General features: G+C 47.5%; 1 protein-coding gene across 11 annotated transcripts in view; it reads left to right on the forward strand.

Moving 5' to 3' along the window:
* The window catches only part of EPB41 (erythrocyte membrane protein band 4.1), a 2,030,480-nt gene that overhangs the window by 1,648,936 nt on the left and 359,189 nt on the right, over nucleotides 1-22,355 (forward strand). For 7 of the 11 annotated variants that reach the window (XM_069622988.1, XM_069622989.1, XM_069622987.1 and 4 more), the window contains one exon: nucleotides 4,748-4,804. The exons of the other annotated variants lie outside the window; for them this stretch is intronic. In XM_069622988.1, coding sequence (XP_069479089.1) covers nucleotides 4,748-4,804 — 57 coding nt within the window. The remainder of the gene's footprint in view (nucleotides 1-4,747; nucleotides 4,805-22,355) is intronic. 11 annotated transcript variants of the gene reach the window in all.

The following is a 22,355-nucleotide window of genomic DNA, read 5'->3' on the forward strand; positions in this document are numbered from 1 at the left end:
GATTGCAGAAGCTATCTGTCAGTGACTGGCTGTGTGGCCCTTATCTTCCCTGAATGGGTCCATGCTTCCATCATACCCACTCAACCCTATTCCTCCTTTGAATGCCTTGTCTGCAACCTTTGTGTCTCTCCTACCCTCTCACTCACTTTAGCCACTATTTACAGGCTCCCTCAGCCGACCACCCTCTTCCTTTGAGTGGGCCGACCTTACCGCTTCTCGTCTGACCTCTACCTCTAACTTCTCCTCCTCAGTGACTTTAATATTCATCTTGACTCTCGTGACACAACCACCTTACTCTTTTGCAACCTCGGTGACTCATTCCCTCAACATTCTTGCCTCCGGTCCAACCCACTGTCGGGCACACCCTGGATGCGCTCATCTCAGTGGACATCCCTTTCCCTTTCTCTAACCCTCTCACTACGCTTCTCTCCTGGTCGGACCATGCTCTCCTCTCCTCCCACCTAGAGCTCTTTGGCTCACCGGGCTAAGCCTTCTCCCACACTGCCAGTCTCCTTCTCTGTCATCCGACCGATGAAGCGAGTGTCAGTAGCTGCCTTTGCTGCCTCTTTCATTCCCCCTCCTACCCCTTTTACTGACTCTCCCACTGACTCACTCCTTACTAACCTTCACATCTCCAAGACACTTGACACCCTTGCCCCAGCCATGAGGATCCGTATGAAGCCTGCCCTCCAAGTGCAAAAGCTGGTATGATTCTGACCTTGCCTCAGTGAAAACCAAGTACAACGTTGCTGAACGGAAGTGGCTGGCTTCTAGTACCTTCTCTGAAAAACTGGTGTGTCACCTGCTCCAAATTTAAGCCCGCATCTCTGGGGCAACCAACAACACGGCTGAACTCTTTCAAATCTCTAAGGAATTTACCAGTCCTTCTGCAGTCTCCACCTCTCCTCTTCGTTCCCAGTCCCTCTGCACGGCCTTGGCCTCCCATTTCATATCCAAAACCCAGGACATCTTGTCCTCACTCTCCTCCACCCCTCTTGCTGCTCCCCCTTCTACTCTCAGGCCTCCCTTGGCCCGTCCCTCCTCCCCCCCTACTCTCTGCCTTCTCACAAACAGCAGTTGATGAGGTCACCAAGACAGTCTGCTCTATGAAAGTCTTCTCTAAACAGGTGCGCCCCCTGCTCCTCTAGAACTATGAAGGACACCATTGCCTCCCTTGCTCCCTCCTGGGCTGAGTCCCGCAATAACTCCTTTGCAACAGGCTTTTTCCCTTCACCCCACAAGCACTCTCTGGTGCACCCCCTCCTAAAAAGCCATCTGCGGACCTTTCCTGCCTGGCTAACTACCGCCCTATTTCCACAACTCCTTTCCTGGGTAAACTCTTGGAGAAATTGGTAATCTCCCAACTAATCCGTCGCACTGAATCTGTTGACTGCCTCCACGACCATCAGTCTGGCTTTAGAGCAGCTAGTGGCACGGAAACTGCTCTCCTGAACATCTGTAAAGACCTGCTCTCAAACCTCGATTGCAACTCCCCCTCTGCTCTCATCCTCCTTGACCTGTCCTCTGCCTTCGACACTGTCAATCATACCATCCTCATAAATCTGCTTTGTGATACCTTTGGCATCACAGACCAGGCACTGGACGGTTTGACCTCTTTCTTTTCTGATCCACCTTCTCAGATCCAGCATGGCACCTTTCTCTTCTCCACCTCACTCTCTACTTGTGGCGTCCCTCAGGGCTCTATCCTCTCGCCCTAACTTTTCAACATCTACCTTGCCCCTCTTGCCCACTTGATCTCCATTCTCCCTCCTCATTTCCAGTGTTATGCTGATGACACACAGCTCTCCTTTAAGCTCCCCTCCTCCTCTCCCTCCTCTCTCGTTCCCGACAGTCTAACCGTTATTCAGCTATGATGTGCTGCTAACAATCTCTGCATTAATGCCAGTAAGACCGAGATCTTTCTGATTGGGACCTCTGCCCCCTCCTTTCCTCCTACTCTCTGGCCACCCTCCTTGGGCCCTCACCCTTGTGTGAAGCAACAAACCTGGATGCCCTCTTCGACTTCTCTCCTCGTATCGCTGACCTTGCCAAGAGGCATTCTCCCTTTCCTCACCTTCCCCCAGAATCTCAAAATCTCTAGAGCTCTGATTCTCTCCAGGCTGGACTATTGCAACAGCCTCTTCCTCAACCTGCCTCTTTCCTACCTCCGCCCTCTTCAACTAATCCAGAATAGCACTGCAAGACCTATCTTTGGCCTCAAGCCGAGGGACCGTTTCTCTCCATCCCTAAAGTCTCTCCACTGGCTCCCGGTGACTGCAAGGATCAAATTCAACACCCTCTGCATCATCCACAAGGCTTTGTGGGGCCTTGGACCCCACTACATCCAACTTGTTCTTCCTAAATACTGCGCTGGTTAGGGTCCTTTGGTCCTCTAGTTCCAACTAGATCAGATGTTTCTCCAAGCAGAGAGTGGGAGTAGATCTTTCCTCGGCATGGGCCTCCCTCTGGAAAAGCCTTCCACACCCTCTCAGACTTGAGCACGATACCCTTATGTTTCGGAAGCTCCTCAAGACCTTCCTTTTCTACTCCTCCTTCCCCCTCACCGATAATGCCCCTGCCTTGCGATTGGTTCCTGGTCCCTTATGAGTCTAACTGGGGCCAGGCCCTCCTCGACCAGTGCCCCCATGCCCTCTGTACCCAGCACTGCCCTCTGGCACCCTTCCCGACAAGCCCACTGAGTCTGGCTCACCATACTTGCACTAGCCTACCCCTTCCCTTGGCACTTTTCTAGCCCCCTGCACTTCCCCCTTTCCCTCATCCATCCTTCCTCACTGACCCACCTCCTCACCCACTTAGCACTTCCTATTCTGCACTTGGACGATCCGATTTGTCACAAGGCCTAGTAGGACCGTTATTGTTTTTCTCCTGTCGCCCCACCCCACCTTGTGGCGCCTGGATACACCTTGGTTGTGTAGGTGCCATACAAATGTACAATAAATAAAATAAATATGAAGCCACCATGCATTAATTGACAGAAGCTGATATAACCACATGGGTGTTCCCACTGAGTGGCAATTTTTTAACGTGTCTGTCCTGATGAAGGCTGTTGTTAACAAAAGAGAGTTCAAGGAACCTACTCTTGTTTGGCTGAAACAGTATGTCAATGTCCATATTGTACTAACGGGTGGTGATGGTTGTTCCCACAAGTCACTTAAGTATTTGTGTTTTAGGTGTATTGATGTATGATTTATCCGATTTATGAAATGTGACATTATGTATGTATCGATGTGTCAATAGCTCAGAAAGTGGATTGATATGTTGCAATGATCTGTGGCTATTTTTATGAATATAATAATAATAAAAAGGATATATATTTTTTGAAAAACAGATACACCCCCAGTGATTGATTCATGATCCCAGATATAAATGAATTTAGATTGTAATTGCAAAGCCTGGATGTCTTTTGAAAATGTCCATTCCGTGGCCAGTGTTTGGTGTGTATATTAGATTCTCTGGAGTGCCAGGACAGAGTTACCAGGGTCCCCAATTGTTAGATAATATAGGATGGGAAGACATTTCGGGTGTTGTGTTGGAACTAAGTTGAGAAAAATGTGAGGGAAGGGCTTGTTCATCTTTATGCCTCCCTCCTACACCCCATCCCCTACACTTACAATGCTGGTTCAAGGGGATAGGGCAGGCAGTTGAAAAGAAACATGGTGGGACCATACACAAGGCATAATTGTGAATGGGTAACTATCAACAGTGGGGCATTTCACTTCACTGTTCCGATGGACATTATAGAGAACTCAAGCTTCCTGTTCGTCCATCAGACATCACAAGGAATGTATTGGAATATGTCCCGATATTAATTACACATCTACAATATACTATTATACAGTTAAATGGCATTGAAGTCCATACGGATAATCAAAATGGCTGAATGAGTGAAGGGTACCGAAGTTAGTATGATTACCCTTTACTATCTCTTTCATGGTACTATGTTGAGTAAAATTACACCAGACCTCTTGTCTTTTCAGTAAAATATTTTCTTGATGTTTGAGTGTTAACATTTTCTATCTGGTTCTAAAGAAAACCATTAGTGACACATGTATATGGACTATAAAGGGCTGATCAGCTAGAGCTTGTGCATTACATCACTTTGAAACTCATGTAAGCGTTTGTTTGAAAAATGTAAATTATCATTATTTGACCATGTGGCGGAGCTAGTATAACTGGAAAATAAATACCCTAGCTAGGATCAGTCTGTTTTCCACATGGACTACTATGTTTATTATTAATAGTTGCCTGCTCAGAACTCTTTGCCGTTTAGTAAGTTTAATTTCATTCGGCATGCTCTGTGTGACTAATGGGTACTTTTCAATCTTCTCCAGGAACTAGTAACACAACACCAGGCAGCACAAAGTAGAGCTGCACTACCTTTGTGTAAAACCTGTTCCTGACTCTAGTGGACACCCGTTGACCATCTCTTGCAGTCTCTAGAGTTTAAGGGAAAGTTGTGTCACAGATTATTCATCCCCGAAGTTCTTATATGTGCTGAGTGACATTTTGCCAATGTCTAGATTTAGACTATTAAAAACAATTATATAATTTGTGGTTTTAATTATAAACATGCAATGTTAAGATCTACTGTTTAAAGCATTTTCTTTTACTTGAGACTTCATGAGCATGAGAGCTTATCAATAACCAACGGAACAAGGCATCATCTATTAATCATTTTTGTTTTCATCCACAACCTGAGAACTTAACTCTGCATACTTTTGTGTAGGTACGAGTGAAGATAGCCCCTGTGCTGCCCTCTGAGAGAAAGGTCGGTGGGCCAGAGGTAAAGCTGTTTGCTACCATCTTGCTGATTGTGCTTCAGAACCCAGATCCTGCTCTTGCACCTGCAGCAAAGCAAGCTATGCTGCAGCCACCAATGCTGACAAAGCAATTAATTTCCTATTATTTTTTAAGTTTTGGCTTCATCATCACAATACATCTCGCGCGCCTCCCAGCCTTATGTCATGCAGGACACTCACTTTGGCTGCTTTCTCGTTCGCAGCTTTGAAGTTTTGCTTAGTCAGTGCATGGCTCTATGAAACGAATATCTGATACCCAAAAAGGGTTAAAGCAGGTGCATGAAATCGTAGCCATGTGTGCCAAAAACACTGAGTTAAACTTTACCCTATTCTTTTTTTGCTCTTTCCTTTTTTATTTGTTTATATACCATGTTCCTTTTGCATCCAATTTTTCTTCTGTCTTTTCCCCCGCTGCTCAGTCACTCGGCTCATTTCTCCTTGATTCACAACAGTTAGGGGTGTGCAAAGAGTCTGTGCAGAGATTCCAGCCCGGGCACGGGAGAATGGATTTGAGGGAACTTAGGGCCAGATTCTTCCTTTCCTAGAGAAGGGAGCTACAGTTGAACCAGTGTTACCTAATGACATTGAAACTGCCTACATCTGGCCCTGAACGGAAACAAAGGAGATTCCACTAGATCCTTCCACATAAGCGATTGATTGTACCAAGAAATAAGCAACCTAATATGGTTAGTTATGTTTTGAGAACACATATTTCCTTTCTAATGTAGGATAGAAAGGAAATGTGAGATCCATAACGTTTTAGTCTACTGTACCCAGGGCAAATGGAATTGATAGTGGGCCATTGTGGTTGCAAATGACCTCGAATTTAAAGAGTCTGTTGAGTGTAGATGCTGAACAACTCAATATGATTGCTTAACTATGAAGAGGAATCCTACAGTACTATTTTTCGTAGGACAGTTTAAAGGCAGCCCCCCACTCAAATTAATCTCTTTTAAAATGCAAAATACTTACAACTGTGAGTTCTTTGAGAACTGAAATATTTTTGTTCATATCCAGAGAGTGTAATCAAGATTTTCTAATTTCACAATGTTAATTCCAAGAAATGCCAGCTTTGCTATCCACAACCTAGAAAGATCATGTAATGCCTGTGGCTAAATCTTAAACTGCTATCCATCTGTGTGTCGCAATAGTGTACCTTCTTCCAGTTAGCTATGCTGCACATCAACTTCTAAGATAAGTCTCTTCAAATATTCAACACCCTAAAGCAAATGCAGATGCCTTCTAGCCATGCTACCAGTAAGCCTACCTAAATATAGGCTGCTGACGCCTGTTGTTCTTAAGAATGAACACTAAAATGTCCAATCTCAAGCTCTTCCAGTACTATGAACCACCTTACCTTCCACAAACTTAAAAGCACAATAAAATATATCTCCTAATAGTACGGCGAAGACCCGTCTGGATAAAATTGTGAGTCCCAAAGCACTTGGAGAGTAATCTGCTTGCCTTGTACTCCCTTCAGGTACAAAAAAAATTGAAGTTAAAATGGTTGCACTATAGCATCTTTTATAGCCTTGCTAGGGATTATTAAAGTTATCAAGGCAACCTAGTTATCAAGTATTACATTGTAAGAAAAGGTATTAGATTGTAAAAAAAAAACAATTAAATAAAATTAAAATTAAATCTGACTTCCTTTTTAATCAATGGTTTGCTCTTCCATTGAAATCTGTTATGCTACTTGGCAGCATTTGAAAAAAAGACGGTGCTTATTGTAAGCTGATAAGTTAACTGATCAAGTGAAATGCTCCCTGAGATCTGCCGGTGACAGGCTTGAATCCCATCAAGGCTGACCTACCACTTCAAACTTCTGATGTCATAAAATAAGTATCAGTTTTGATTGGGTAATAATAATTGTATATACAAATGGTGTGTGAAGCATTTTGGTGAAAGCGCCTTAAAAGGAGATTCATAAAAGAATTCCCTGGGGTACATATTTCTTGGGCGTAGTGTTTCTTTTTTGTCACTAGACTTTTGCTATTTTTTTTATTACAGATGCGAAAGAACCGTGTCCCATAAGGAACATTGTTCAAATGCGTCGTATGGTGGTTCTGTTATAGTAATACCTTTGTATAGAAACCTTTGTACAGTAGGTTGTAGCTGCTTGAGACAAAGATTCAAGTTTTAAACCTACTACTTTTTAAATGTTTGTAGATAAACACATCTCTTGGTCTTTCTATCAGTAAAAAGACCATCTTTGTTATGGTGAGTCCTGCATTAAAATGGCAGGAAATCTTTATTATGTGGCAACAACATTTCCCAGAATCTGATTCTTCACAACATTCTACCTCCTCTGTCCGAAAGGCTTTGTGTTGTGGTGATGATGATGGAGATTCAGTGTGAAATAATTGATGACCCAGTTCACTAAAAGCAAAGAACGTACTTTAGTGTCCTGCAGTACATTTCCTTTTCACCTCTTCCGGTGATGTAGAAGTCTATCTAGTTTTGAAGAGGTGAAATCTCACTGCATAAATATCAATATGCGTCCCGTTTTAAGTAGTCAGACTGAGAACAAAGGAATTGGGTGCTTCCGTTTTGCCTGTGTGCATATGAGTGAAGATATACGTTCAAGAAAACTCCTCTGTTGCTCTTTGCACATCTCTATGGGCCATTCTCTACAGTTTTCCCATCTGTCATTTTTGTTTCATCTGTCTTTTCTTGATCTCGTACCACAAAAGCAGAAGCAGCAACATCCTGTGTTAGTGCAAGAAGAACACAAAGTAAAAAGCAAGGTGAACGCTCGGCAGTGGGAGACCAAAGATGAAGAAAATCCTCTTCCAAAGGTTTCCATCCCCATCCCAGAGGAGAACAAGGCACTTCAAAAGTGCCACCTGTATTCCATCACTCTTCCAAACCCACGCGTTCCTTTTGTGATGTCGTTTTTACTAGTCCTTGCACTGACTCTGTGGTGGCTGGTTTTCCTCTGATCAGTCGACGGAGCACATCTGAACTGGAATTCTCGTTCACTCTCCGCCTGCTGCCTTTTTCACTTGTCTCGGATTCTCCTTTCCAGAAAACTTTTCATAGCTACTGCTCTATGGTTCCCATTGCTCAGAACGCCTATAGATTAGCAGCTGGTTTATAAACCCGTTTCCCTGATGCAGCTTTTAGTCAAGGTTGCATTTTTCCAAGTGAACTTTTCCTTTCAAAACAATGGATCAAATTTAAGTTTCCAAAAATGCTTTAATTGCATTTAACGGCCATCACAATCTTTAGATACAAGTATGGAGGACATTTCTATAAAGACTTTTGGACATTAACATTTGTGCCTTCCATGAGTGGTTCTGGGCTCCCTTCTACAAATGTGTTTACTTCCAGGTGTGATTTTGGTGAATTTGATGTAACTATTCTTTAATGGTGAGCTTGGTAAATTTGCATCTACATGACTCTGTAGAAAGATAGTCTGTAAAATCTAGTATACTCTTATACTTGCTTGCAATACAATCTATTCTTTTCACATTCCTTCAGAGCATCTTTGGACATGTTCAAGGTAGTGTTGAGCATTCAAGAAAAGATAATAATGTGTGTGTTTGCCTTTTAATTTGTTCTCCAAGTAAAATGAAAGCAGACAATAGTTTAGTATAAGTGAATAATGAACTGCCATGACTTACTATTCTCCCTCCTGCAAAAAGGACCTTTTTATAAGAAATAACAGTCAGGGGTACTGCTTCAGAATTGTTAACATCCAACGCAGCAGTATGCATTTTGTGATGAGTGCTGAAAAGTAGTTTCCTCTCTATTACCATGTATTATCTGACCTATGCCTGAAACTAATTTCATGACTAAAATTCTGATCATGCTACTGTGTTTGTTACTTTAACATTTGTATTTGATCATTATTTGTTAAAGGGTGGTGCCCTTTCTCATTTTCTTAAATTTGCAATTTTTTTTCACAAATGTTTACCCACACCCCCACCACCCAAATCTGTTCTTCTTTCAGCATCTTTCCAATGTTGAATTAACCTGGGCACCAATGTAAATCGGCAACTGGTACCCAGCTGCCAGGCAAATTAGGCACCTCTGTTAATGGCACTCTCTATTATGATCTTTTGCTAAGATGTAGGCATATTAGGCATATTAGGTCCAATGTCCCACTGGGAGTGACCCAATATATTTGTAATAATGAATAGCAAAAAGAGTTAAACCAATTCTGGATTTGGATAGATTCCTTCAGTATATTGGTTTGCAAAGTTTAAGATTTAGCTTGGCATAAGTCCTCTTAATTTGGTCAGGGATGTGATATTGCTTTGTAAACGCTGCTGTTGTTGTTATCCATTCATTCATCCAGCCAGCTCGCAACAAATATTTCTGATGGATTTCCTTTTCCTATGGATTCCTTATCTATAATATATATCTCCCAGCACAGCTGATCGACATTGGCTCTGCTCAATGCCTCTGCACGCTCTGTGCCAGTAATGACGCCTGAGTCAGTATATATTGAGGTCCCATGCACCTAGTTCTTTTTTTCCATGAACTCTGCTCATTTCAGGAACACTGCTTAGTTAGAAGTTTGACGTTTAGCACCATGCTGAACCCGATGATAAACCTCTGAGTTTAAGCCCTGCATCGACTGCAGACTTCAAATGTCTGTTTCCGAACCCCACAGGATTTGTTTACTGTTTGGTGGAAGTCATGACGGGCAGGGCTGCGGCTTGTGTCAGTGTATGTACCTTAAATGCACTTCGGGAGCGGGTGGAAAAACTAGTCGCTTTTTTCCACACGGAAAAAGGTTGTTCGACTGACTTGTTCAAAGTCGCCGGACGTAGAGCACCAAACCCAAAAAACGTTCCCTGGTCTGCAAGGACAAAAACAAACCTCATCACAAAAGGTCACGCATACCTATCGGTTCCTACAGACATTCTTCTTCCTCAAGGAAGAGAAGTCACCACTCTGGGACTCATCTGGGGAAAAGGTGCTCCTTGTGAGTGCGCCCCGCTAAGTAAGGGTGCATTGATGTAAAACAAGGAAGCAATTTTTTTGCTGAACAAGGTGATTCTATACCCCTTTGGGCTCGAAGCTTTGAGCCACTTGGAGGTCAGGGATTTTCCTGAGTTCTATAGTGAAGAGGAAGTTGATGGACCTTGCCACTGACTTAACAAGATCCAAGTGTACTGGACTCATCTTCAGAGCTGGACATGCTTCATGCAACAACTGTGGCAAAATATCCGGCTTCATTTCAACACCTGATGGAAAAGTAGGTCACACCTTGGGGTTATCACTCCCTTCCTGACCCAAAGTTAAATTTGAGCTGACACTTTCTTGATGAAGGTCTGCAAAGGGAGACCCTGCTGCCTTTTAATCTAGCAGTAAAACCGTGGTCTTTGAGTTATGGATGAAGTCAACTTTGGTCCCAACAGTGGACCGGGACTTGTCGAAAAAGTATGCACGGCCGGCATCTTCTGGCTCAGCACGCCTCACCAGAGAACCTTTTGATCCAGACTGCTGTAGCGAGCCTGAAGTCATCTGTATCACCTGATAGAGAAGGTAAGAGGCTGGATGCCTAGGGAAAGAATGTTTTTTACTTGGTCATTGTGGGCCTAAGGGCCATTAACATCTCCTGTGCCCTGGACAAATTCTTTTTTTCTCTGGCTGCAGTGTCGGGTGCCACAGAGCACCTACCAGTCTGTTGGAGAGATGAGAGGCTTTGAAGCCCTGGTCAATGATGGCAGGGAGGCATCCCATCAAATTCTACTGTCTGGCCTAAACATGGCTGACTGTGTGACGCATACCATGGCTACAAGCATGGTGTTGAAGAGGTTTTCCTGTATAGGGACTCAGGTTTCGCCCTGATGTTCAGGCTAATCTCCTGGACTTGCCATTTCATGGCAATAACCTGTTTGGAGGTAGGGCTGATGTGTCCCTCCAAAAGTTACAGAGGGTGACTGCCGACAGCCCACTGTCTCTACTAGTAGAGGTAGTGGATTTCGACCCTTCCCCTCCTACATTCACAGACTGAAGAGACAGGCTCCCTCAGGTAAGCCGCAATTGCAGTACCGCCCAACCAGGGGCAGAGGCAGCAGTGTTCCAAGAGGTGGCTTGTCGGCCTCTGCTTTGCTTTCATTGACACTGTGTGTGAAGCCCCTGAAAAAAAGACCTCCATCATACGACCCCTCTTGGGGGGAGAAATTTCCTGTTCAGCAAGGGATTGTCTCACCACGTTGCTGGGCCTTACAGGTCGTTCACCAGTGATATTGCTTTCCTTTTGCTCAACACCCTCTAGACCATCCCCCATTTAGCCACTTACCTGCCTCTAGACCTTCTTCCGTTGGAGGAGGTTTGTCAGCTTCTGACAAAGGGTGCTATAGTACAGGTGTCCCAATCAGAACGAGGCAGGGGGCTGGTACTCTTATTTTCTGGTTCTGAAGAAAGATGGAGGCTTACATCCTGTTCTGGATCTGAGGCTCTTGAACCTGTACCCTACGCATGAGCAAATTCAGGATGGTTATGCTGGCCCATATCCTCCAAGCTCTCGACCTGTTGGACTGGCTTATATCGCTAGATCTCGAAGAGCCCTACTTTCATGTGTTAATTCATCTAAAGCACTGGAAGTATCTGAGATGCAAAGTGGGCCATTGCCACTACCAGTTCAGGGTCCTGCCGTTACTCTTACGTCCCGTCTCCTTTCCTCCATACTGTATGGTCTTCCCTTGCGAGGGACATGAGACTGGAACCGTTTTTCACCAGATAAACCTTCTTCCCCTTCAAATGTTGAGGCGCGCTGAGGCGTTGCCCTGGGAGCATGCGCTCGCCTGAGTCTGGCCACCGGCGCCCCTCCTCAGTCCCCTTTTCCGCGTCGATGGGAATGGGCTGATTTCACCAGCACTCCTGGGTTTGGCTTCGGCCATGTAATACCACACGCTCTTCCCCGGATACTTTCTTCTTTTGTCTTTTTTCAATCAGGTGCTTGGTCTTCTGACGCCACGCGCCCCCCCCTGTGCATGTCGACTTCATCGGGCTTTAGCAGGTTTACAGCCTGCGATGGGCTCTTCCCTACATATGATCTCCATGCTCTTTGCCTCCACTGCCTTGGCCCCGAACACGGCTGGGAAGGTTGTACTGTGTGTAACGCACTGATTCCACGTGCACTGAAGAACAGGCTAGCCAGGTGGACGGAGCTCTTCGAAAGATTGCCTCCGGATGACTTAAAGGATTTCGTCAAACATTGTTCAAGGCCTAAGACAAGGCCACTGTGTACCATCCCACCATGCAAAGAGCGACTCCTTTCCAAAGAAGAGTCTGAGCGGGAGGAACCTCTCGGGTTCTCACACCAGCACACGTACCGAGGCTAGTCCAGCTACCGGCCTCACAGCCGAGGGGTCTCCGGATCCTTCCGGTGTCAGTGCTGAGGGACTGCCAGGTTCTTTCACCGGGGTTACACCCGAGGGGCAACGCCCTAGTTACCAGCATCTTGTCGGAGGGGGCGCCTTTACCACCACTACCGCCAGCTCTGCCGAGGGCAATACGCCTTGCATGCCCCGACCTGAGGTGCAGATTGGGCCTCATGTTCTAACACCAAGTGTCTTGGACAAGGCTGGGCCCGGAGAGCCAGGCACCATGACTTTGCATGTGGCACGCAGCTCGACAAAATGGCTGCTGCGCCAAACAAAATGTCCACTCGTCCGATACCCCCTAGCAACGGAGAAGGTAGAGGAACGAGTTACAAGGTGGGACTGGCATCAACCAGGTACGTGGGCTACTGCTTATCCATCAGCAGCGCAGGGCAGGCTTCCCCTGGGCCCCAGACAGAGTGTGCCCCCTGGCCCCAGCAGCCGCCAGCCACTCCGTCAATATCTCCTGCCTCCTCTTCAGCCTCCGAAGACCGGTTCTTCCAAAGGTTCCTAGCGCTGATGCAAACTCCCCAGCTGCGGGACATTCTTCGGGATGCTATCAGGGACATGCTCCCTCCGGTCACTCCACCGGCACCCATAGTAATTCCTCCTATGACTCCAGCGCCACAGGCCCCAGTGCAGCCCCCGCTGCCCCATCCGGCTCCTCCGATTCCGGCTCCCCTGCCTCCCACAGTACAAGCGGTTCCACACCAGTCTCCACAGCAGCCACAGACTCCGGTCTCCACACCGCAGCCCATGGCACCCAGTACTCCGCCACCCGCCCCAGACTCTCAGAGCGCTCTGGTGGATACAGACGAGAAGGAGGACCTCGACACGCCATCTTCAGCCAGGGCCTTCCATGAACGCCTTGCAGGTTTGGCAGAATATTTGGGCCTTCCTCAGCCTGAGGTAGAGCAGCCTGAGGAAGGGGTCTTGGCAGAAGTCCTCAACCTAAGACCCCCTACCAAGACGGGGATCCCGATCTAGAAGGATGTTGTTGCCCTGGCCAAAAAGGGGTGGCTCAAGCCACACTCGGCCCAACCTGTTAATCGGCACCTCAATGCCGAGTATAGGCAGATGGAGGGGGATACACTCTTGCTTTCGGCGCATCCTCAACTGCACTCTTCCGGGATCACTGCGGCATCACTCTACTCTAAGCCTCAGTCGTCGTCGGCCACCTCGTCCTCAATGCTGCTAGACAATGAGGAGAAGATCTTAGAGGTGTATGGAAAAAAGCTGTACTCCAGCGCCTCTTTGCACTTGCGTCAAGCCAACGCGGATGCCATGCTGGCAGCTGTTAACCAAAGGCTCTGGCGGGAAATTGCAGACTTCCTCCCAGAAAAACTGTCACAGAGCCAAGCGCACTTCAAGGCAGACCTAGGAGAAGCCAGGCTGATATCACAGGACATTATGGAGTCCACCGTGGCCCACATCGATAGCACTGGCCGGGCCATCTGCATTGCCATGGACATAAGAAGGACGGCCTCGCTTTGAGCTACTAAGTTTAATACTGATGTCCAGGAACACATATTTGACCTTCCATTTGAGGGTAGTGACCTCTTCCACTCCACCACGGATGAGGAATTAGATAAAAAGAACAGCTTGCAAACCGCAAAGTCTTTATTCTTACAAAGGCCACACCCAAGGCGTACACCCAGTCACGTCAACGCTTTGACAAGGGGCGGGCGTTTGCCGGGTTCCGGGGCTTGGAGGGTTCTGGAGGTCTAGACAAGGGCTTTTTCCAATCCTCCTCCTCCGCAACAGCATCCGAGGGAAAGAAGGCATGACACGCCGCTTCGGGTCCACGTGTCTCCGGTGGGGGGCAAGCTTGCCTTTTCAAGTGCAATTTTGGCACCAGAATTTTTCAGACCCATGGATCCTCTCCGTAGTCTCCACGGGGTACCGCCTACCGGTCCCTTCCTCTCCCACAAATTGGGACAGCAACTCTACTGGCGGAGATCCGGCCGCTCATCGAGAGCCAGGCAGTGGACGAAGTCCCAGCCTCCCAGCGAGGATTGGACTTTTATTCCAGGATTTTCGCCATACAGAAGAAGAACCAGGCTGGCCTGAGAGTTGTGTTGGACCTTTCCTGCCACCCTGGACAACCACAGTGTCCATGGAGTCTGGATTCGGCAGGAGTCCCACATCAATGGCTGGAATTGAACGCCATATGACTGCCTCTCAAGGACTTTCTGCCTCTAATCGAGGGCAAGACAGTTCCTATCCAGACAGACAACTCCACCAGCATGTACTGTGTCAACAAGCAGAGTACCACCAGAGCCCCTCCACTTTGCAACCGAGCAGTCAGCATGTGGGAATGGGCTCTGGAGAACAACATCTACCACACAGCAGTCCACCTCCCGGGGAATCCAACTCTGTACGATGGTCCCGGTACCTCAGCTGCCAGCTCCCGCTACTCCCCCACCGACGCAGGATCCTCCTGACCCATAGGACCCTAATGAGGAGGAGGATCCTGACATGCCCTCGTCAGCCAAGGCCTTCCACGAACGTCTTGCAGGCCTGGCGGAGTACCTGAGCCTGCCTCAACCCGAGGTTGAGCAACCAGCAGAGGGGGTTCTTGCTGAAGTCTTCATGCAACACCCCTCTGCCAAGACGGGAATTCCACTGTAGACCGATGTAGTTCCCCTGGCCAAAAAGGGTTGGCTCAAGTCCCACTCTGTGCAGCCGGTCAATCGATGCCTGGACGCCAAGCACAGGAAAAAAGGGGGTGGGGGATACACTCTTGCTATCGGCCCATCCTCAGCCACGCTCCTTGGCGATTGCTGCGGCATCACTATACTCCAAGCCTCAGTTGTCCTCAGCCTCCTCCTCGGCAATGCTGTTAGGCAAGGAGGAGAAGGAAGAAGCTGTATTCCAACGCGTCCTTGCATCTTCGTCAGGCCAACGCTGATGCCATGCTGGCGGCCGCTAACCAAAGGTTATGGCAGGAAATTGCGTACTTCCTCCAGGAACTCCCTACGCAGAGCCAATCACGTTTCAAGGCGGGACAGGCTGAGGCCAAGCTGGTGGCGCAGGACCTCATGATGTCCACTGCGGCCCATATTGACACCACTGGCTGTGCCATGTGTATCGCAACGGACATGAGAAGAACAGCCTGGATCTGTGCAACGACCCGGATGTCCAGGAACGCATCTTAGATCTTCGGTGCGAAGCGGGTGACCTCTTCCACTCAACAACGGACGAGGAGCCGGACAAAAAGAAAAACGGCTCACAAACGGCTAAGTCTTTATCCATCTTGACAAACACCACGCCCAAATCGTACACCCAGTCACAGCAGCGCTCGGACAAGGGGCGTATGTACGGAGGGTTCCGCAGCTTCCAAGAACGGAGGTCCAGGCAGCCGGACCACTTGCCGACTCCAAATCGGCGCAAGCAACAAAGGGGGGGGTAGGGATTTTTCCAGTCCCTCTCCTCCGCAAACAGCCTCTGAGGGAAATAAGGCATGACACGCCCCTTCGGGTCCACGTGTCTCCAGTGGGGGGCAGGCTTGCTCTCCATGCACATTTCTGGCACCAGAATTTCGCGGACCCTGGATCCTCTTTGTAGTATCCACAGGGTATCCGCCTACCCTTCAGTCTCTCCTCCCTCCTCCCCTCCACTCCCTCAAGTTGGGACAGCAACTCTTCTGGCGGAGATACGGTCGTTCGTAGAGAGCCAGGCCGTGGAGGAAGTCCCAGCCTCCCAGCGAGGCTTGGGCTTTTACTACAGGATTTACTCCCTTCTGAAAAAGAACCAGGCGGGCTTGAGAGTTGTGTTGGACATTTCCACCGTCAACCTCTCCTTAAATCTACAAAAATCCAAGATGGTTACGCCAGCTTTTATAGCGGAGACATTGTGCAAGGGAGAGTGGATGTGCCCCTTGGATCAAAGGGGCGCGTACCTACACGTCCCGATTTTCAGCCCCATCATTCCTTCCTACTGTTCAGGATCATGGGCTACCATTGCCAATACAAGGTCCTTCCTTTTTGTCTCAACTCTGCTCCCAGGGTCTTTACCAGACTCATGAATACTGTGGCTGCCCTCCTCAGGGCGCAGGACCTCCACATCTACCCATACCTCGACGTCTGGCTCATCAGGGCTACATCTCCGGAAGCGGTTCACCACTCTTCCAATGCCCTTATGAACACACTGCACGGTCTCTGCTTTTCGCTCAATCTCAAGAAGTCGCAGCTGCAGCCCACGCAGACTGACATTCTTGGCCCTCATATGGGACACTTGCTCCGAGAAGGTGTTTTCGTCGGAGGACAAGATCTCGGCCATCAGGAGGGCCACCACTCACTTCCTCAGCAGAGAAGTGACCTCGGCCTGGTGGTTGCAGCATCTCCTTGGTCTCCTGGCGGCGGTCCTATTAGCTGTCCCACACACGATACTGAGGATGAGGAGGATTCAGCAGCACTTCGCGACTTCATGGAACCAGGAGCAGGGCTCCCAATCCGAGATGATCAACATTCCTCCATCTGTCCACCCGGACCTCACATGGTGGTCCAGGGACTGCAACCTATGGACGGGCAAGCCCTTCCGGCCTCCCAACCCGCAGGTCACCATCACCACAGACTCTTCGCTCGAGGGCTGGGGAGCCACCCTGAACGATCTCTGGGTCCACGGCACCTGGATTAGACAGGAGCAGGAATACCACATCAATTGGTTGGAGCTGAACGCCATATGGCTAGCGCTTAGAGCATTCCTTCCACTTCTCAGGGGCAAAGTTGTCCTCATCCAGACAGACAACTCGACCAGCATGTACTATGTCAACAAGCAAGGCAGTCCACCTTCTCAGGGAATGCAACCTGGAGGCGGACAGGCTTAGCAGGTTGGAAGCGGACAATTACGAGTTGCAGCTAAACGACCTCGTTATTCAGGAGATCATCAACAAATGGGTTCTCCCCCAGGCAAATCTCTTTGCCACCTGGCACAACAATAAGTGCCAAAAAAACAAAGAAATAGGGTTTGGGGGGCACTATTGTTTACATGTAATTAACAACAGATTAGCTAAATCTTCTGCTAGTTCAAATCCAAGGTAACATATTTCAGGTGCAAACGGGGAAAACGAATCTCAAGGCCCCCCGAAACTAAGGAGCAAAGAACAAACAAAAGGCAGTTGTTGCCAACCGGCAACCCTAAATGCACTCCTCAGGGATATAAAATTCCACAACACTTAAGACAAGTGTAAAGAAAGCCTCCGGAGAAGCTTATCACCTGTCAAAAAGCTGCTTAATATTTTCTCAATGTAACTTCACTGTTACTATAACAATATAGAACATTTTCAAAATTCATCATTCAGTAAGTTTACTCAATAACTGAGTGAACCCATGGTTTTCAAAACTATTCACAATTTGTGAAGCAATCACTTATCCAATGATGACCCCACACATGTTTGGGTTTTTTTCATACAAATATAATGTTAGAAACACATTTTCATCAAGGAAAATGGTCCACAAAACTCAAGAGGAACAAAACATATAACACCATATTCAATGGTAGGTAAAGTAAAACAGTTGTGTTATACATAACAGAAGGTTTTTGTTATTCAAACAATTTCAAGTAAAAAATACAAGCACAATTGTGTCTCTCCTAATACACTCCAATTTAGATGACAAGTGCCAACGCATTTCAGATATGTCTAAAATCCTTCTTCAGGACCCTGGAATCTATAATTTCCTAGTCGTAACACAATATATCCATTACTTGATCATCTGCAAAGCAATGCAGAGAATACATACCAGTGTGTTTCTCACTACAACAGACCAACAAACTTAACCATAGTAGTCAAACAAATGTCACACAGCACTAACCTCAATGCCATTTCTTCATGATGTCCCTTGTACAGTTAAAGCCAAGAAGTGCCCACAGTTCGCCTTCTGGCAGGGACAGAGCCCCGGCTCCCTGGGCGAATCACTTCAGATTCAGTGGAACGGCATGACAGCTTACGCCTTCCCGCCCACTCTGCTGATTCACAGAGTGATTTGCAAGATCAAGGAGTCTCGCCAGCTCAACATCATTCTAATAGCTCCATAGTGGCCGGCCAGGCCATGGTTCTCAGAGCTGCTCAGCCTCTCGGAGATGCCACCGATTCACCTTCCGACGGGCCCAGCACATCTTCTGGTGCAGCAGGGGGCAGGGTCATCCACCCCGCGCCACAGAAATTAGCCCTCACAGCGTGGTTCCTGAGCAGGTAAGGCTAAGGCACCTCAGCCTCTCCCAGGCTAATCTGGAAATCATACAGGGCGCTAGGAGCAAGGCTACCAGGGCCAGTATAAAAGTAAATGGACCAGGTTCTGCCACTGGGCAGACTCCAAGGAAATCAACCCCCTGGCATGTACATTGGACAACATGCTCTCCTTCTCGGCGCACCTAGCCCACGCTGGCCTGCAGGTGGACACCTGCCACACTTAGCAGCCATCGGGGCTTACAGGAACTCGGAGGAGGGGGTCTTTTTCTCCACCAATCCGATTGTCAAGAAACACTTGACGGGGCTCGCAAGGCTCTACTCTGAACATAGTCTTGGGCGCCCTGGCACACAAACCATTTGAGCCAATGGCGACCGCGGATATCAGGCTGGTCACAATTAAGATGGCCTTACTAGTCGCCTCGGCTCGCAGAGTCAGCGAAATCCAGGCGATGGTCGTCTCAGATCCATATACTACCTTTCACAGGGACAAGGTAGTCCAGCGGACACACCCAGCATTTCTGCCTAATGTGCAGTCTGCTTTCCATTTGAACGAGAAAATAGTCCTTCCTAAGTTTTTTGCTGATCCTAAGGACGAGGCACAGAGAGTTCTGCACTGCCTGGATGTCAGGCGTGCCCTGAAATTCTACCTTGACAGGACCAAGGGCTTCGGCAAATCAGACGCCCTGTTTGTCATTTTCGGAGGTGCAAGACCAGGCTACCAGGCCTCCATATCCCGCTGGATGGTCTCGGCCATCAAAGAAACATACGAGGGCCAGCACAAGCCGATTCAGGCGAACATGCACGCCCGCGCAGTCGGGGCCAAGGCAACGGCCATCGAATTCCAGCGCCATGTCCCTTGGCAAGTCATAAGCAGGGCAGCCACTTGGGCCACTCCCTCGGCTTTCTGCAAGCATTACTGTTTGGATTCCAGCTCTAGATCTGATGCGGCTTTCGGGCAGGCGGTTCTAAGGAACCTGTTTGCTTAAGGAGGGTTTCCTCTACACCCTGGGGCTACATTTAGTTGTAATCGCCCATGCAGTATGGAGGAAAGGGGACGGGACGTAAGAGTAATAATAAGTTACTCACCGTAAAGACTAACGTACTCTTACTCCTTAATCCGCTTTCATCCATATGTCCCCCCCACCCCCCCTTAGTAATACTGGTGTAATTAGGCAATGTTAAATCTATTGTCGACGCGTCAATGGGGACTGAGGTGTGGCGCCTGAGGGCAGAGTCAGGGCAGCGCATGCTCCCAATGCCGCCCCCACGCGCCTCTAAATTAAAAGGGGAAGCAGGTTTTTTCTGATGAAAAAGGCTCTGTCTTCCATCCCTTGGAAGGGACGTCCATGCAGTACGGAAGAAAGGGGACTAAGAGTACGTTAGTCACTACGGTGAATAACTTATAAATTTGTCTCTCGTTAGATACTTAACACCGCTTCGCCAGCCTTAGATAGTGTTTGTGTTTCTTTCACTCTTTACATGGGTCCGTATGCCCGTTCCATGCTTTCAGGATTGCACACACAATGACTTCTCCAGACTTGATATGCGATATTCACAATGCTCTCATTCCAGTGTACCTCGGTCTTGTGCTTAATTTGATTTCCCAGTATTTCGTGCCGAGAATGATTTCGGCAATCTGACCCCACAGCCTCTTGTATGGCGGGAACATTCGCCTCTGTGGTTGTGATTGTCCAGCACTCGCTGCGTGGAGCTCGTCGACTCGATCTTCCTGGTTGTTTCTGGTTTCAGCGGCTGCTGCTGGGCGCCCAGCCCACCACTGAGTGTTGGTCGTCGCACCACCAGAACCAATGGTTTGCTTTCCGTCCAGGCTCCTTTCCGTCTCCGAGCTGCCGGCTTGGTCAGCATACACGCTTCATAGCCTCCAGCTAGCAGGCCTTGCTCCCACTACGCCACTGCTGGTTCCGCGACTGCATCCGCCCCTCCAGGAAGTGTTTCCAGAGGCTCGCCTCTGCGTACCGTGTATTTTCCTCCCAGTATAGGAGTCACGCACGGCTTCCCCAGTCTTTCTCCAGTCACAGTTCTTATTCTGTGCACATACGTCATCATGGTTAGAAAAGGTGTGTCCTTCCTTCACGGATACCCTCAGATAACAGTCTGCATTACCTGAAGCCAATAGGCTGGAAGGAGGATTGCTGGTACTTGTAGTAAAAATCTGAGAACACTCTGTTCTTTCCAATCCCATGTATGCAGAAAATGTAGTCATTTGAGGGGGGGTCTTTTTTTCCCCCCTCTACCTCAACCTTCCAAGGCAGAGAAGCAATTCCATCAGCTGGACCTGGAGCAGGCACTCGGATACTAAGTCTCTCAGACGAGGGATGACTGGAAACATTAACAGCTTTTTGTCAGTTATGATGATGCTGGCAGGGCTGTGACCAAACAGACGCTGTCAATGTGGATCCTCTGCATTTTGGAATGGTAGGATCTGGCAGTAAGGATGTGCCTGAGGGTCTCAGAGCTCATTCCACCAGGGGACTGGCTGGCACTCTGCCCTGGTCTGACATATCTGGCACAGGGTGGGTAGAGGCATAAAGCGGAGCTGACACAGAGCCACGCTGCGTCCACTGGTGGCAGAAAATGTTCCCGAAGGACAACTGTACAGGGAGAAGGATATCATAGATGAGGAATCCGTGGGAGGAACATCTAGCAGAAAAAAACATTACAGAGTGGTAAGTAATTTGTTCTTCTCTTGCTTATTGCATTTCTTTTTACCTTTACAGACATATAAACCAAGATTTTAGAAATATATTTCCTGTGTTTAGTTGTCTAAAATGTGTGTGGCTTATATAGTTATTTGCAGTTAGGTATTGCCTACACAGTGCTAATTACTTCAGGTGTTACCAATTAATCACATTAAATTCACAATTATCTATTCAAATATATTTTTACATTGTACAACATGCGCTCTATATATTTACAATATTTTACCATAATACACCAAGGGTAAGACTACATATCTTAATGTCACAGTTTTGAAAAACATTTCTTTATGAAGTACATTTAGCAATTGTTTGTTCACTTTTACCCTGTTTATCACATGAATCCGATCAAAATGGTACAGTTTTCTGATGGACATCTGTTAATGACATATTATTGTCCTTCACTCTAATGAAATAATTTCCATTTATTTTTCAATATTAGTTATTTCTTATTTTTTTAAGTTGATATTCCCATTAATTTCCAAAAGAACATTTACTAGGATCCATCCCCTAATGATTTAGATCACCATTACCCACTGTAAATTTAAAAATCCATTGTTTGCACCTTTTGGCTGACTTTGCCAGCCCCCTCAACCTTTTGCTGACTTTTTGTTGTCCTGAACTATTTTCTCCTCCAATGACATTTAATCCAACCCTCCGCAGGGGATTGCAATTCGGTTTTATGTTATTTTAATAGAGCATAAAACCTCCGAAGCAGGCATGCTACAAAATGGCTCCATTGTATCTCCTGTTGAGTGTTTTAACTAGAAAGATCATCCGTGTTACAGACTAGAGGCAGCCTTTACTTTTTAAGGCTGTACCACATTGTTGCCATTTTACTGCATTAGTAGCCCCCTGCTCCCTGATCAGGAGCAACATGGATACCTGGTGTCTGTCTTGTGCCCTAGCCATTGTCCTTGCTGTCCTTCCTGTTTGTGTATCATGGTGGCAATTGTTGTTTTGGTTGTTTTGCCAAGTGAGCTCTGTCTCAATGCTCACAAATGCCCCTTTGTGTGAACGGTATCCAGTTTGGACCGGGTGAGGGACTGCTAGACATCTCAATTTACATTCCTTTGTGTGCATGCGAAATAAGAGTGGGACTGGCCTTTCCTATATTGAAAAGTATTTGAAAGTGGCATGAGATGTGTCCCGAGGGCAGGAGACAATTTTTCCCTGTGGGTGTCTAACTGCTGAGCCCCTGTGCCATTCACTAGAACACTACTACTTCTGAGTAAGTGAGAGAAGATGTTTCTTTTGAGTATTCTCTCTAGAAGCTCGAGTGCCT

Source organism: Ambystoma mexicanum, chromosome 11, assembly GCF_040938575.1.
Source record: "Ambystoma mexicanum isolate Mex_15411 chromosome 11, UKY_AmexF1_1, whole genome shotgun sequence".
In the NCBI taxonomy this organism is placed as follows: Eukaryota; Metazoa; Chordata; class Amphibia; order Caudata; family Ambystomatidae; genus Ambystoma; species Ambystoma mexicanum.